A 14,792-nucleotide genomic window follows, 5' to 3' on the forward strand; every position below is an offset into this window, starting at 1 on the left:
TATGGGCTGCATCATACAGCCGAATGTGTAATAATGAGCTGATTAGGGAGAGACCAGTGCAATGGGTGTGAATGGATTAGACATCAGCATGGTCTTATCCTTACTATTCTGCCGGCCAGGTCCCGTGTCTTCTCGGCTCCTGCTCTCCTGCCTCCGGCAGGAACAGGATGCAGGCAGGCTCCTTCTGGACCCTCCCCTAATCCAATCACAAAGCTGTGCTTGGTGAGTATGCTGCCCAGCCAGAGGCTTACGGGGAGGCCATGTTCTCAGCCTGCATGGAGATGACCAGTGTGCGCATGAGGGGTTTGAGCGGACCTAGAGAGCCGACCAAACAGTTGTTGCACCCTCAGAAGTGGGCTCACCACTCCTCCCCTGCCTGCTCGCACAGCAGCCCCGAACCCGCCCGCAACCTAACATAAAATGGTAATAACGGAAAATGATTACTGTGTTATGTTTCAGCTTCTCGCACTGCGAAAAAGCAGTGGCCGGCGCTCCATCACCCTAGTGAAGGAGCCGCCCCTGATCTAGGGGCATTAGATCGATTTCCAGCATGCCAGACTGAGCACCCCATCCTTCTGAAGTCAGTAAGTTAAGAACCATTTAATTTGGCAATAGAAACACATATTTTTTACATTGCTTAGAAACAGCAAAAGGGTGATGTGTAGTGCTTTTAAATAAAAAATACTATTGCTACATCATTTCAGCAGTAGGGTGCAGAAAGTTATTATTGTAAATATGATTTTTTTATAAAGAGGAAGTAAAATAGTTTCCGCTCCACACCTTTACATGGAAGGAGTTAGAACTGTTGCAGAGACCATGTATTAAAGTAGCGCTCCCCTCCCTAGCTCACCTTAAATGATTCGACTTCTAATCCACAATTAAAGTAATTTTCCAGCTCTTCTCTGGCGGCAACAAATATAGATTACTGAAGACAGCTGAACGCAATTAAATCAATGTTCCTAACTTCAAAGGGGATTTAACAATTATTCAAAATACTTCTAGGTATTTTTATATCGGTTTCTTGAACCACATCACAAAATCTTCATTTCTCTAAGCTCTCGGAACATGCTCTATTAGTAATCACAGTGTTGGTGCTATACTAAGGTCATTGGAGGGAGCTGCCTTATGACACCACCACAAATGGCCACAAGAGGGGGATAGATTGCAAAAAGTGTCTTGGTGCAATGAGAAAGGCAGCGTCAAAAAGCAAAATGCTATTTTACCTTGGGATCTAAGATACCTCCCCCAGATCTGGTATGTGCCATGCCTAAAGAAGACATTTACCTTTACTGTTATGAGCTCACCTCAGGGAAATCCCTTAGCACCTCTGACATTTCATTACCACGCTCCCCGCAGCCGACATAGACAATGATGTCACTGTTCGAGAACTTGGACAGTGCCTGCGAGATGACAGTCTTTCCACATCCGAAGGCGCCAGGGATAGCTGTGGTCCCGCCTTGAACACACCTAGAGATAGGAGCAGCAGTTCAATTCACCCATATGTGGGGCGTGTTGAACTCTTCAAAACACACATATACAGAGCAGTGGCACATAACATATAGGACCAATAAAACAACACAAAAGACAGTGGAGCCCAACCAAAAAACAGAATAACATCACAGCAATGAGTCAGCAGATATAATTCATGAGTATGATATCATAGCCAATAATTAGGGATTTAAGAGCAATGATAAGCCTGAAAAAACACATTTGTACAAAGGAAATAAACTGGCATATATGTGTAGAGCTGTTTAAAAGGCGTAGTGACCTACAGTCTAGTTATCATATGGACAGAAACCCTCAATGATAATATAGGATAATGATTTATCGATACCTGTACTGAAAAATATATATAGTTGAATCAATAAATTCATAGGACGATTGATGTGTATTAGGGTGACATGAAAGAGAGGCCACCGGTGCATATGGACACCCTTACAATACTACCAGTGCTTTTGTGGTTTCCCGACCTTACCTCTCCTATATGGTGTGCATGTGGTATTGATATATATTGCAATCCTATATGAAGGGCAGCAGAGCCAATCTCAAGAGATTAAGTCAAGGGCCGGACTGGGAACCGAAACCGGACCCTGGCAAACAGCTCGGCCGGCCCACGGGGTGCTACTGCCCACCCTGGCGGCCCACCGGGAAACGCCCAGTACCCGCTACAGACAGTCCGGCCCTCATTAACTCGCAGCAAATTCAGCAGACCCAAAGATAAAGCATATCACTCACACAATGGGTTGCCCTCTTACTTGCCATGAGGGTAGATTCAGAAACCCACTATAAGGGTTTCTACCTTCGTCAAGGGCCTTACTACTGTTGCTGCTGCAACAGTTAGTGACACGAGATCAATAGCACGGCCTCTTTAAGAAATTAGTCGTCATTTATTTGAACATCATGTGATTCCGACACCCGTGCCACCCACAAAAGTCAGATTTTTATCTGACTAATATCTGTGGGTCAAACAATACCTTTTGAAAAATGCCCAAGAAATACTTGGACATGCAAATGTTGGTATTGCAACCATCACAACCCACGTGTTATTCCCCATTTCAATAGGGAAACTTGTAAATGGTGTTATTTATCAACTCTGTTAAATAATGTTGCGAGTCATGCTTTGGTATTACCTTGTATGAGTCGTGCTTTTCATTTCACATTTCACAATGGTTTCTTGCAACACACTCTATGGAAATTCTAGACCAAAACACATAATCATGTCCTTATTCCTAAAATGTACAGCACTGCAAAGTGAAATTTAAAAAGTGTGATGTATTATTTTTTAATACCGATTGATTGGGAGGCGCTCTGGAGGATTATTTGTTTTAAATGAATGTCTAAATTATCTCAAAGTACAAACAAAACATCGCACTGATAATACGATTGAGAATTGGGCCATTCTTTAGTGGCCTACAGCAACACTTCTCTTAAAATTTAATGTAGTTGTTTATGATTTTTATCATATGAGCATGCGTGTCCAATGACGTCAGAGGAAATATATGATTTCTTTCGTGAACTGTTATTGTCCTCTGGCACGAGGTGTAACTAGCTTTAGTGCAGCAGGTGCAGTGGAACAGGGCGCATGAGTCTGAGGGAAAACTGCACCAAATGCTGGCCGCCCTTTACTATCTAACCGGAGGTGAAGCGCCATTTTCCTTGTTTGCATCAGAGCCCATACCTTTTCAACCTTTGCTGGACTAATGTCCAACCACTAATATATCAGTATGTCACCACGCCCTGACTTTACAAGGGGAAACATCCTTTACAACGCAACTTTTACCACGCAGTGCCTTTACGACGCAACTATTACAACGCAAACCATCACAACGCATTGCACTGGGGGGCGCTCTAGGATAGGGAATAGATATAATTTACTATCCAACACCTTCCCTACTATCCACGGGGACTGGAGTTGGAATAGTAAATTAAACTATTCACTATCCAGCACCCCTCAACACTATGCGTTGTAAAGGCATCCGTTGTAAAAGTTGCGATGTAAAAGCATGCGTGGTAAAAGCATGCATTGTAATGTCATACATCCGTTTAGAAGCATAGGTAGGTTGGTGAATTGGAAGCGGGCCCAGTTACTGCTTCTTTGGACATTTTTACCACCCATTTGGAAAACCACTTTGTGACAAACATTGTTACCGCATATTTAGATGAGGGAATAACCTACAGAAAGGTATAGGTTCTCCGGTTTTAACCTCTGCAAATGTGAATTCAATGAACATTCTATAGGCCTAGATGTTTCTTACTTCCACAAGGTATCAGGGAATTATCTAACTTCAATGTAAGTGCTCTGGGTAGCTAATGTGCCTAAAAACACAAACCCTCCCACCTTTTACAGGTCTGGCTTAGAGTACATTTTAGCTTTCTCCCCACGTTTTCCAAAAAATAATTGTTCAAATACATGCATGCCCTCTTTAGCCATTGGCCCGCCTCATTGTGAGTGATGGAATTCTGCTCCTTCACATGTGCACATAGGCCTAAACAGTTGTCCACATAAGCGCAAGGTCTAGTTCAGCAAACTCTACTTTTATTTCTGCTTTTATTACATTAATATAATTCTGAATTTATTTTAGAAAATATTTATTTTATTTGCAAAGCTATGCATATCACCTTTAGCCGACAGTATTTTCACTTTTTATTACTTTTAAACGTTTAATATTTATAGCATATGTTTGCAAATATTAAATGAAAAATAATGCAGGCTTGCCAATTCTAGACATATTGCCTTTGCCAGTGCTTGTTTAAACAAAGGGGTTCATTCAATCACACTGTTGAGGGCAATCTGGTCAAGATAGGCATCACACAATACAAAAAAGTGTGAAAAGTGTCTTAGAAGTTAAAAGTGTTGCTGTTCTATGTTTACCCTTTGCCTTGGCGTGAAGCTCATTCCTTGGTTCATCTATAATATTTCCATCATTTAATTTGCGCTTTTTTGAAAATTTGGAACTTTGTTCTATGCCTTTTTTATTCCACATTCTTGAGCTTTGCCCAAAGAATGTGTGTTCTAGCCACCACCTATCAAATGTCCACAGATTTTTGTATGAATGATATATAAATTATACATATATTCTTCCACTATTCTCATAGAAACTGCGTATCTTTTGACAGACGAAGGATGATACCATCAGAAATCAGCTGATGAAAACCCATAGCTCTGCCAAAATACTCCGTTAAATGAGTAGGTGGAAGATCTTGTATTAGTAGTTGGTTTGCTAGCAAGATGCATTCATCCAGTTGACTCTTCCGTCATTTAACTCATTTTGGGCCTCATTTATGAGGCCGTGCGTCACTTTTATGCCACCGGTGCGTCACTTTTGTGACGCACCAGCAGCGTAAAAAATGTGCCTTGTTGCACCAAATTTACAAAGTGACGCATCTAGGTAGATGCGTCACTTTGTAAACCCCTGCGCTACATTATACCTACGCCAGGTATAATGTATGCAGGGGCGTTCTGACGCAGGAAAGGGTCATAGAAGTGACGCTGTGAAATCTATAAGATTTCACTGCGCCACTTCTAGGACACAAATGCGTCAATTTATTACACCTGCCTCACAGCAGGCGTAAGACTGACGCAGGCCCTTTCACATGGGGCCTGCCCCATGTGAAAGGACACATTGCTGGAGTTGCGTCACTTTTGTGACACACTCCAGCAATGCGGCACTTTTGAGCCATACAGATATGTCAGAAATACTGACGTATCTGTAACTCCTCACGCCATGATGCGTCATACTGTAAATATGACACATCATTGGTGTCGCAAGGAGGGCGCAGTGAAAAGTGACGCGTCGCTGTTTTCACGCAGTGGTGCGTCACTTTTCATAAATGAGGCCCTTTGTAAATGTAAAATGTAAATTGATACTTGTATAGCGCACTACTTACCCGCAAGGGTCTCAAGGCGCTTGTACGAATACCGCTGTGGAACCCGTCCTGGCTTTCCCTGTGAGGCGTCCACTCCTGGGTGCCCCCAGGGTGAAGGCCAGGCATCCTTAGCGTTGTGGGGGCCGTTGTGGAGATTAAGCAAGCTATTGCCCAGAGTTGCAGAGTGGGACTCTATGATTAGAATAGGCACGAGGCGAGAATGATCAGGTCCGTGGAATTTTGAGCCCAAGACCCGCCGAGGCGGGGAATTGAACCCTGGTCCCGGGCTAGACCTCTGCATCAGGGTCTGCCGCTCTAACCATTGAGCCACACTTCTCTATAGACATATGGCCTGGCTTTGATTTCGGTAGATAGCATGACAGATATTCCTTCTACCGTATTACAAGTGCATTATATGATGTCCAGTGGCACTTGTTAGGGTAGGCCCATGGTGACAGTGTAGCCCTTCCCCCGAAGTCTAAACCAGGCCCTTAATCTTAAAACGAAACTATTTAACAACTTTAAACTAGGGCATGGCGCTGGTTGCAAGAAACCACATCAAGGTCGCTAATACTGACCTTCGACAATAAGGCATCCTCTACTTCGACTAAAGTGTACATTTACTATTCCTAAAACCACATCTAAGGAAATATGCCTGAGCTATGAAGTAGTGGTTAGGGCGAAGTAGTGGATGCAATCTTTGGTTGTACCTACTTACCTACTTACTTGATATTTTTTTCCAAACTATCTATTGTAAAAACCTAATGGAGCGATTCTGTAAGAAGACAGAAAAAATACGTAAACATCAGGGAGACTTACGGAAATAAAGCATCAACAACCCTCTGTCCTGTAAGCAATGGGTAATTGGCTGGAAGTTTCTCTGCCGTTGGGCGAATTTGTCGGACCGGCCACACCTGGACCATGGTGAGCTTCTCCTTCACCCCCTCAAAGTCTAACTCCATGACCACATCCTGGATAAAAAAACAAGAGAACAATGAAGATATGGTCTCTACACTGACCATATACTCTACTCTAAAGTCCTTCAACTACATGGCATGCAAGATTATGAACTATATAACTGAGTCGTTGTACGTACTGTGTTTCTGTGAGATATTGTTTGGGGTCCCAGCAGGTCAAGTTAGGACAACTATGGATCCAAATGGTTTTATCAATTAGAGGTTTCACCCCAGTTGAGCCATCATAATGAGTGGCTAAGTGTAGTATTCCAGACCGTTCTCAGAATCCAGACAATTCTCAGAATCCTGAGCACTGAGACACCGACCTGGAGCCTTGTCCGGTTGCTATTGTTCGCCATCAGCCTGCCCCCCTTCTACACAACAGGGAAGCAGGATATGACCTTCTAGCTCATCTGTCATCCACCTAGCCTCACCCACCCAAAAGCCTACCACTCAAGCCACTAAGTTAAAATGGTCTAATCAGGTGCTAAATAGGCTTGGATGTATGCTCGTTCTTTACAAAGATGGGGCAAAACATGTGAAATTGGACTCGTTAGGCCAGGCCCATGTGTTATTCTCCATACTGGCAGAAATAAGTCAAAACCCTTGGGTTTAGGTGTAAGGATGGTGGCCAGTTTTTGAGATACAAATTCGGTGGTATCTCAGCAGCTAAATCCACGGAAATTTTAAAGGGTGGTCTTAGAATTTTAAATAATGCAATTCAATTAGAAAGTGCCAAAAATAAAAATAAATATTTATAGAAATATATTAGCAAAAACGTACTGAGATGTCATAGCTCCCTGGTGGTGCAATATATGTGACGGTTCCGCGGGTCCGAGGGGGCACCATTATCTTGTGGTTAATGAGAGAGTTCTCTGCAACAATGGCGTAGATGTCTCCTCCAGTGATATGACTCCCAGCCTATAGAAGGAAAAGGAGAAGAAAAGACTGATTTCAGTATAGTGAATAACCATGCATGAGTCAAAGTCGGTGGGGGCCTATCGGGCAATCAGGCAGTGCCCGTTAGCCTGTTTTCTGGTGGTTTACGGGTCTGTTGGCCCTGTTTTTACAGTTGACTTCCCTGATATGAAAACAAAAATTGCTTGCAGCAAGCTCAAATCCAAGCAGTCTTCTATACCTTTCAAAACACTTATAGAGTGTGTCTTTACAAGTTCAAGTAATCCAATTTGCAAACATAGGACACTTTTTTAGCTATTTAATTAAGTCGATGGGACCACTTTTATTTTGGTGTCGGGACAATTTTCTGGTCCAGTCCGACCCATCCACGAGTACTGACAAAGTCAACCTCAGTTTAGACTGTAAATTGCTTCATGACATTCGCAGGAGTCATGTAATTGAATTCTAGGAAACCACAAATCAAACATTTCTGGAGTGAGTAGTGAAATATTCTAATAAGGCTTCTTGGACTAAGATCAAAGGAGGATTTTATATTAATAGCTCCGATGGAGCAATATTCTTGGAAATTATATTTAAGGCACACTCATAAACTACTTTAATCTTAATGCTGAACACAGAGGGATGTTACTGACAAAGGTAAACTTACACTTTTGTGTGTTTACTCTTTTTTTTGGTATTCAGGAACCACAAGTTTCATTTTACTAATAGCAAATTTACGTCTGTAGAGAGTAGACTCCGCACTTGTTGTGGAGACTCCGCACACAGAAAGATCGGCCTGACCTATCTTTTTATATGTGGGATTCCCCGCCCCGACTGTGGAGCTTTCACAATCGTAAAATTACGATTAGTAAAATTAAACTCATAGTTTGTGAATACCAAAGAGTAAACGTAGACAAAAGTGTAAGTTTACCTTTGTGAATGAGGCCCAGAATTAACATATCTTTTTTTAAACTTGTATTCTCTATTTTACATTTTCTGACCGGCTTTCTTTCTCGCAGATGCTTTACCACTTTCTTCTACCATCCAACATTCTCTACCTCACCTGTGTATATTCCATACAGACTTACCCGGATGTTCTTATCAGGAACAAAGTCCCATTTGAGGTCCCGGGACAGCGCGTGCACGTTGACACCTCTAGGGATGTAGATACTTTTGGTCAGATCCGCGATGTCTTTCAGTGGTCGCTGGATCCCATCAAAGATGTTACCCATAATGCCAGGACCCAGCTCTACCGAGAGGGGTTTTCCAGTCCTGAGCACAGGATCTCCCACAGAAACACCAGCTGATGGAATTTAGCTCAGAAAAACAGTGCCCAGAATTTTGCAAAGTGTAAACACTGATAAGTGATTTGAAGTTATGAATAGCAAACTTACACTATATGTATACCTTGTCGATACAGTAGTTGACAATATTCTAGATTCCATATTTTTGTAGGTCGAAATAAAAACCTCGATAATGTAGTAGAACTCCTTTACTGTGTAACAATGGAGCAAGATAATTGCTACAAAGGTATCATGATTCAGAAAAGGGGGTGGTGATGAACAGAGTGTCTGAATTAAGCAGACCACTCTTACCCAGTCCAAAGATCAGGGCTTGATCCATCACCGTTTTTTAGCTCACTGCACCATCCCAGCTCAGAACTTGGCTATATGCAAATTAGTCTGACCCTGGCCCAGTGCATCATGGGAACAGGGCAGACCAAACTACCAAGCCAATTCTTATACTGGGAAGGAAACAAGCTACCGGGGACCGGTTTCTGGCATTTCAGCCGTCTTCGGCCCGGCTTGCTTGAATCCTGATGGTGCAATGAGCTAGGGACTCACATCTGAGTATACCCTTCCACGCTTATGGTGGACAAAAATGATTCAGAAAAGGGGGTGGTGATGAACAGAGTGTCTGAATTAAGCAGACCACTCTTACCCAGTCCAAAGATCAGGGCTTGATCCATCACCGTTTTTTAGCTCACTGCACCATCCCAGCTCAGAACTTGGCTATATGCAAATTAGTCTGACCCTGGCCCAGTGCATCATGGGAACAGGGCAGACCAAACTACCAAGCCAATTCTTATACTGGGAAGGAAACAAGCTACCGGGGACCGGTTTCTGGCATTTCAGCCGTCTTCGGCCGGCTTGCTTGAATCCTGATGGTGCAATGAGCTAGGGACTCACATCTGAGTATACCCTTCCACGCTTATGGTGGACAAAAATGATTCAGAAAAGGGGGTGGTGATGAACAGAGTGTCTGAATTAAGCAGACCACTCTTACCCAGTCCAAAGATCAGGGCTTGATCCATCACCGTTTTTTAGCTCACTGCACCATCCCAGCTCAGAACTTGGCTATATGCAAATTAGTCTGACCCTGGCCCAGTGCATCATGGGAACAGGGCAGACCAAACTACCAAGCCAATTCTTATACTGGGAAGGAAACAAGCTACCGGGGACCGGTTTCTGGCATTTCAGCCGTCTTCGGCCCGGCTTGCTTGAATCCTGATGGTGCAATGAGCTAGGGACTCACATCTGAGTATACTCTTCCACGCTTATGGTGGACAAAAATGATTCAGAAAAGGGGGTGGTGATGAACAGAGTGTCTGAATTAAGCAGACCACTCTTACCCAGTCCAAAGATCAGGGCTTGATCCATCACCGTTTTTTAGCTCACTGCACCATCCCAGCTCAGAACTTGGCTATATGCAAATTAGTCTGACCCTGGCCCAGTGCATCATGGGAACAGGGCAGACCAAACTACCAAGCCAATTCTTATACTGGGAAGGAAACAAGCTACCGGGGACCGGTTTCTGGCATTTCAGCCGTCTTCGGCCCGGCTTGCTTGAATCCTGATGGTGCAATGAGCTAGGGACTCACATCTGAGTATACCCTTCCACGCTTATGGTGGACAAAAATGATTCAGAAAAGGGGGTGGTGATGAACAGAGTGTCCCCGGTAGCTTGTCTCCTTTCTGGTGAAGAATTGGCTTGGTAGTTTAGTCTGCCCTGTTCCCATGATGCACTGGGCCAGGGACAGACTGATTTGCATATAGCCAGGTTCTGAGCTGGGATGGTGCAGTGAGATAAATAACGGTGATGGATCAAGCCCTGATCTTTGGACTTGAGGTTCCGTGACAATTGTAAGTGGTGTTTTCGACTCGCACGAATATGGTCGAGTCTGGTATCTATGAACCGCAAATGACGAGTTTAGTAAGTGTGCGCAGTTTCGCTGTGCTAACTTAAACCGTTCGTTTGTTATGTGGGCTTCTCATCTGTACCCACGGGTTCCATCTTAGATACGGCATCCATTTTGTCTCTTGCCCTCAAGTAGTCAGCGAACGGACGCTGTCCGCTTCGCGACCCTGGGACTCCCAAGATATTTGCGGAAGACACATGTTCTTTGAAAGTGTCTTTATGACGAGGGGGTTGCTACTGTAAGGCAGGTGGCACCGCTCGAGGCTCATCTTGCCGCACGGACTTATTGTCTCAGCCGTGCATCTCATTAGGCACGTCCCTTTGATGCCTGTATCTCGTGCTTCCCGGCACCTCCCCTTTTACACCCTTTCTGATCTCCCCACTGTTTCCGTCTTCCTCTGCACCTGTCTTCGTTCCTGTTTCGATCCACTTTACTGCTGATTGGAATTTGCTAATGGTGGGAAGATGGGTTTTTACAGTTGGGAACCGCCAAATGTTTCCGCACTTATGTTCCGGACCTTGTATGTTTCAAAGCGACCAAAGCGACCCCTCTGGGAGCTAGATGTGGGAACTGAGTTGTAAACCTTTGTGTTCAATGTTAGCCTATGGGTAAGAACTGTATAAAAGGAGCGATCCACAGAACCAATTTGAAGCAGTCTCCCCAAGTTGCACGTTGTGTACTTGTCGTGACTTCTGTGTTCCCTGCAGTAAATAAACCTTGACTCTTTGACGCCGAAGGAAGTGTCCCGTGTCTCTGTGACTTGTACGCCGGAGCAGGTTACCCACGAAGGTTTCAGGTGTTGTGCCCTGGCACCGCTGGGTCCAAAAGAACCCAGTCCTTCAGTTGGCGCCCAACGTGGGGCGGCATCAGTGGTACCGGTCCAAGCCCGACGATCGTGAGGAACTTCGTGTGAAATCTCCGAGGGAAGGTGCACCCCGCTTCATCGATCCTGTTGTCGAAATAAGTGGCCCGAAGACTTTTCCCGCGAAGATTCCCGCCTCCTGACGGCTGCGACGGACTGCTGCCCTGACTGTAGACCTGTTTTGGCGCCTGGCGTAGACCTTGGTATAGCGAGACGATAGACGGGCCTTCCTGAGGACGCCATTGATCTTTGAGTTAAGTATTTGTGGGTCGCTCCCAGAATCCTTGGTTGTAGACACTTTAGCGAGTGTCTTTGTTGTAAACACTAGTGTTTGTTTTTGTTGTACACGCTGTGTGAGTGTTTTTGTCGGTGACACTTTGCTAGCGTACTTTGTTGTTGTATTTGTTTGACGACTGCAGCCGCCAAAGACCGAGGGTTTTGTTCTTGCTGGGACTTGGTAAATCCCGTAACCCTTGAAGTTTGTGAAACTCGGCTAGTGTGCAAGATGCCTGGTCGCAGTACTTTGTTCAGTTGCTTTAGACCTTGTGGTGCGGATTCCCTGCTGGAGGACTCGTGTCCGATACCTCCGGTTGGAACTCCTACTTATGACCTATATAGCAAACATGGGCTAGGCCCGATTGCTTTTAACGATTATTGGATAAAATATACAAAGAAAGACGGCGATCTTCGTTGGCCACCTCATGGTAGCTTCGAAGCGTCGATCTTAGATAATTTGGAAATTAAGTTGTTCGAACGTAAATCTAGGCCGGCCATGTTTGATGCCTTTCGGTTGTGGCGCAAAGAAGCCCGACAGAAAGAGATCAGACAGAATAAACGTAGTGAGCGAGATAATGTTGCTACTATTGTGAAGAAAGCTGAGCAGTTTCAGCGTGATAAGGAGGATAAGGATAAGGAAGTGTTTGAGAGGCTGCAACGTATGATCATAGATAAATGCTATCCTGCTTTGCCTACGGAGTCGGATAAGAAGGAAGAGGCAGTTGAGGATCCTTTAATGTCCTATCTTATGAAGTCGCCACCTCCGTACGTACAGGGTACCGCAGCTCCTGTGGTCCCTGCCGTACCTGTTCTCCCACCTGTTATTCCTCCGCCTGTTCCTCAACCTGCACCCGCTCTTCCGACTGTTCCTGCTCCTGTGCCTGTTTCTATTCCTACTGCTCCTCCGCTTCCACATACTCCTACTCACGCTACTGCTCCTGTGTTGTTAACCCCTGTTGTTGCCAACGTTTCTACTCCTTCTCTTGTTAGTCCTGTGTCTTATTCTTGTCCCTCTACTCGTAACCGTAATTCTCCCATTGCGGCTAGCTTCTTTCAGTCGCTCGGACCTGTTTTTGGGTCCGCTGGTTCTGATGGCCCACCGCAGAGGCGTAGTCAGCTTCCTGGTAATAGGGAACGCGCTGCGCTATACAATATGGCGATGAGTTGGATGGACAATCCGCAGAGAAATCCACCCCGTGTTGTTCTTGAAACATTTAGTCAATTCAACATACCGACTCAGAGATATGTGTTTGACGAAATGTGTAAACTTTTACATGATCAGATAGCGGCAGTTGCGCCTGACGAGGTGCTGACCGCCCTGTCTAATCTTCGGCTTCAGTTCGCAACTGGACTGATAGTCGATACTAATGTCCGACGTGCTATCGAGCAGTTGCTGTCTTTCCGCCTCGCTCCTATTCCTCACGCACTGTTTGTAGAGGATCTTGAACGCCAACAAGCTGAGTCTGGCCAATATCCTATGCGTGAAGTTCCGCCGGTTTGGGTACCAGCTGATAATACTGGTGCCCAGCCAGTTCCGGCGCATTTCCAGAGAATATGGATACATCTCCCATGGAAACGATCGGAAGTGCTTCAGGTGAAACAAACTTTGCCCGATCCTCGTAAAAATCCTGCTGGGTATTATAAGGAATTATCGCAGCTCGTAGATGCTACGGTAATGAATCTTGCCGATATCGACATGTTGTTCGGCAATGTCGTACCGCAACCGGTATGGGCCAAGATTCGTCACCAAGATCACACAAATGAATTAGGTGGTGATTGGGCTGCTATTACAGCGGCAGACGCTGGACAAGCGGCTGCTACTAAACCCGATCAGTTGATTGAACTTCTCCCCCAGCGAATCATTACGTTAATGAAAACGCTTATGCCAGCTATGAGGGTAAATTGGGATAAGTTGTCAGCCTGTAAGCAGAAGAAAGATGAGAGTGTTTCAGACTTCTTTACGAGGTTTGAGGAAACATTCGTTGATCATAGTGGACAGGATATGGGTACTGAGGGTGGACAAAGGCTGTTTGTGGATAAATGTGTATCGAACTTATTGCCCGACTTGTGCAATAAATTGAAGAATTCAGAAAGTGCGTGGGCCGTTTCTACCTCAGCTCAGATTCTGGCTACGGCGCAATATTACGAGAATAGAGAAAAAGAGGAAAATGACCGTGCTGATAAAAAGACGAAAGAGCTGAAAACTAAAGTGTTGTTGCAACAAGCATATCCGCCGCGTTCTAATCAGAATGCGTCTCAGCAGAATAGATCACAGTCGCAATCGAATCGATCGCAGTCGCGTAATGATTCCTCTTTCCAAAGATCTTCATTAGGGTACAATCAATGTGCTTATTGTAGACAGGAGGGACACATTAAATTTGATTGTCCTGCTTTAAATGACCGTAATAGTGGTAATTCGTCTAGAGGAGGCCGTGGTGGTTCACAGAATGCATCACGTGGTAGAGGTCGTGGTGCTCAGAACGACCGCTCTGACAACTCATCAAATTCTAATAATTGTTTCGATCAACGTGGATCATCACAAGGACGATCTGCGCAGTACAATGTAGACGATTATTACGTCGATCAGGGAACTGACGACAGTAATTACTAGGACAGCCAAAGACAAGGAGAGGGAGTGGTATCAGTTCCGGTTGATCAGAGAGGGCCTTACGTCGCAGTTGCTACATCGGGCGTCGTTGAGCCTTTTCTGTTGGACACTGGTGCAGCGAAAAGTTCTATTATGCATTCGAAACTCCCTGGCGCACCTTTGTCTGGCTTAACAAATGTTTCCGTTGGATTCTCTGGCGCCCCCGTTAGCAATCCAGTTTCGCGCCCTTTGCCCCTTAAAATTGGGCCTCGTGAGCTCGAAGCTCCGTTGATTTTAACCACTAGTTGTGGTGAAAATCTTTTGGGTCTGGATTTGCTTAAACGTTTGTATGCAACTTTGTATTGTTCTCCTGCGGGTGTAAAGCTTACGTTCGGAGAGAAAGTAGTCTCTCCCATGTATTTGTCCCTCGATAAGCTTCCACCGGAATTGGATTCTCTTCCTGCGTCTTTGTTGGCGACGGGTCCAAACGATGTGGGCCTACTTGATATCTCCCCTTATGTTGTTCAGTTGAAATCGAATGTGCGATTGCCACGTATTCCCCAGTACCGTATCTCCCTTGATGGTGAACGAGCTTTGTTAGCGATCATCTATGATTTGATCGAGAAAGATGTTATTGAGGAGACTCGG

At 44.8% G+C, this 14,792-nt stretch overlaps 1 protein-coding gene across 2 annotated transcripts in view; it reads right to left on the reverse strand.

The window, feature by feature from the left end:
• LOC147677768 (V-type proton ATPase catalytic subunit A-like) overlaps positions 1-14,792 on the reverse strand; it is a 67,181-nt gene that overhangs the window by 19,360 nt on the left and 33,029 nt on the right. The window contains exons 4-7 of one of the 2 annotated variants that reach the window (XM_086945420.1): positions 8,309-8,523; positions 7,107-7,244; positions 6,187-6,338; positions 1,305-1,467 (exon numbers count right to left, since the gene is read on the reverse strand). In XM_086945420.1, the coding sequence (XP_086801546.1) occupies positions 1,305-1,467; positions 6,187-6,338; positions 7,107-7,244; positions 8,309-8,523 (668 nt within the window). Of the gene's footprint in view, positions 1-1,304; positions 1,468-6,186; positions 6,339-7,106; positions 7,245-8,308; positions 8,743-14,792 lie in introns of both variants that reach the window. The other variant, XM_086945421.1, reaches the window with a different exon arrangement.

This window comes from Lissotriton vulgaris, chromosome 12, assembly GCF_964263255.1.
Source record: "Lissotriton vulgaris chromosome 12, aLisVul1.2, whole genome shotgun sequence".
Taxonomy (NCBI): domain Eukaryota; kingdom Metazoa; phylum Chordata; class Amphibia; order Caudata; family Salamandridae; genus Lissotriton; species Lissotriton vulgaris.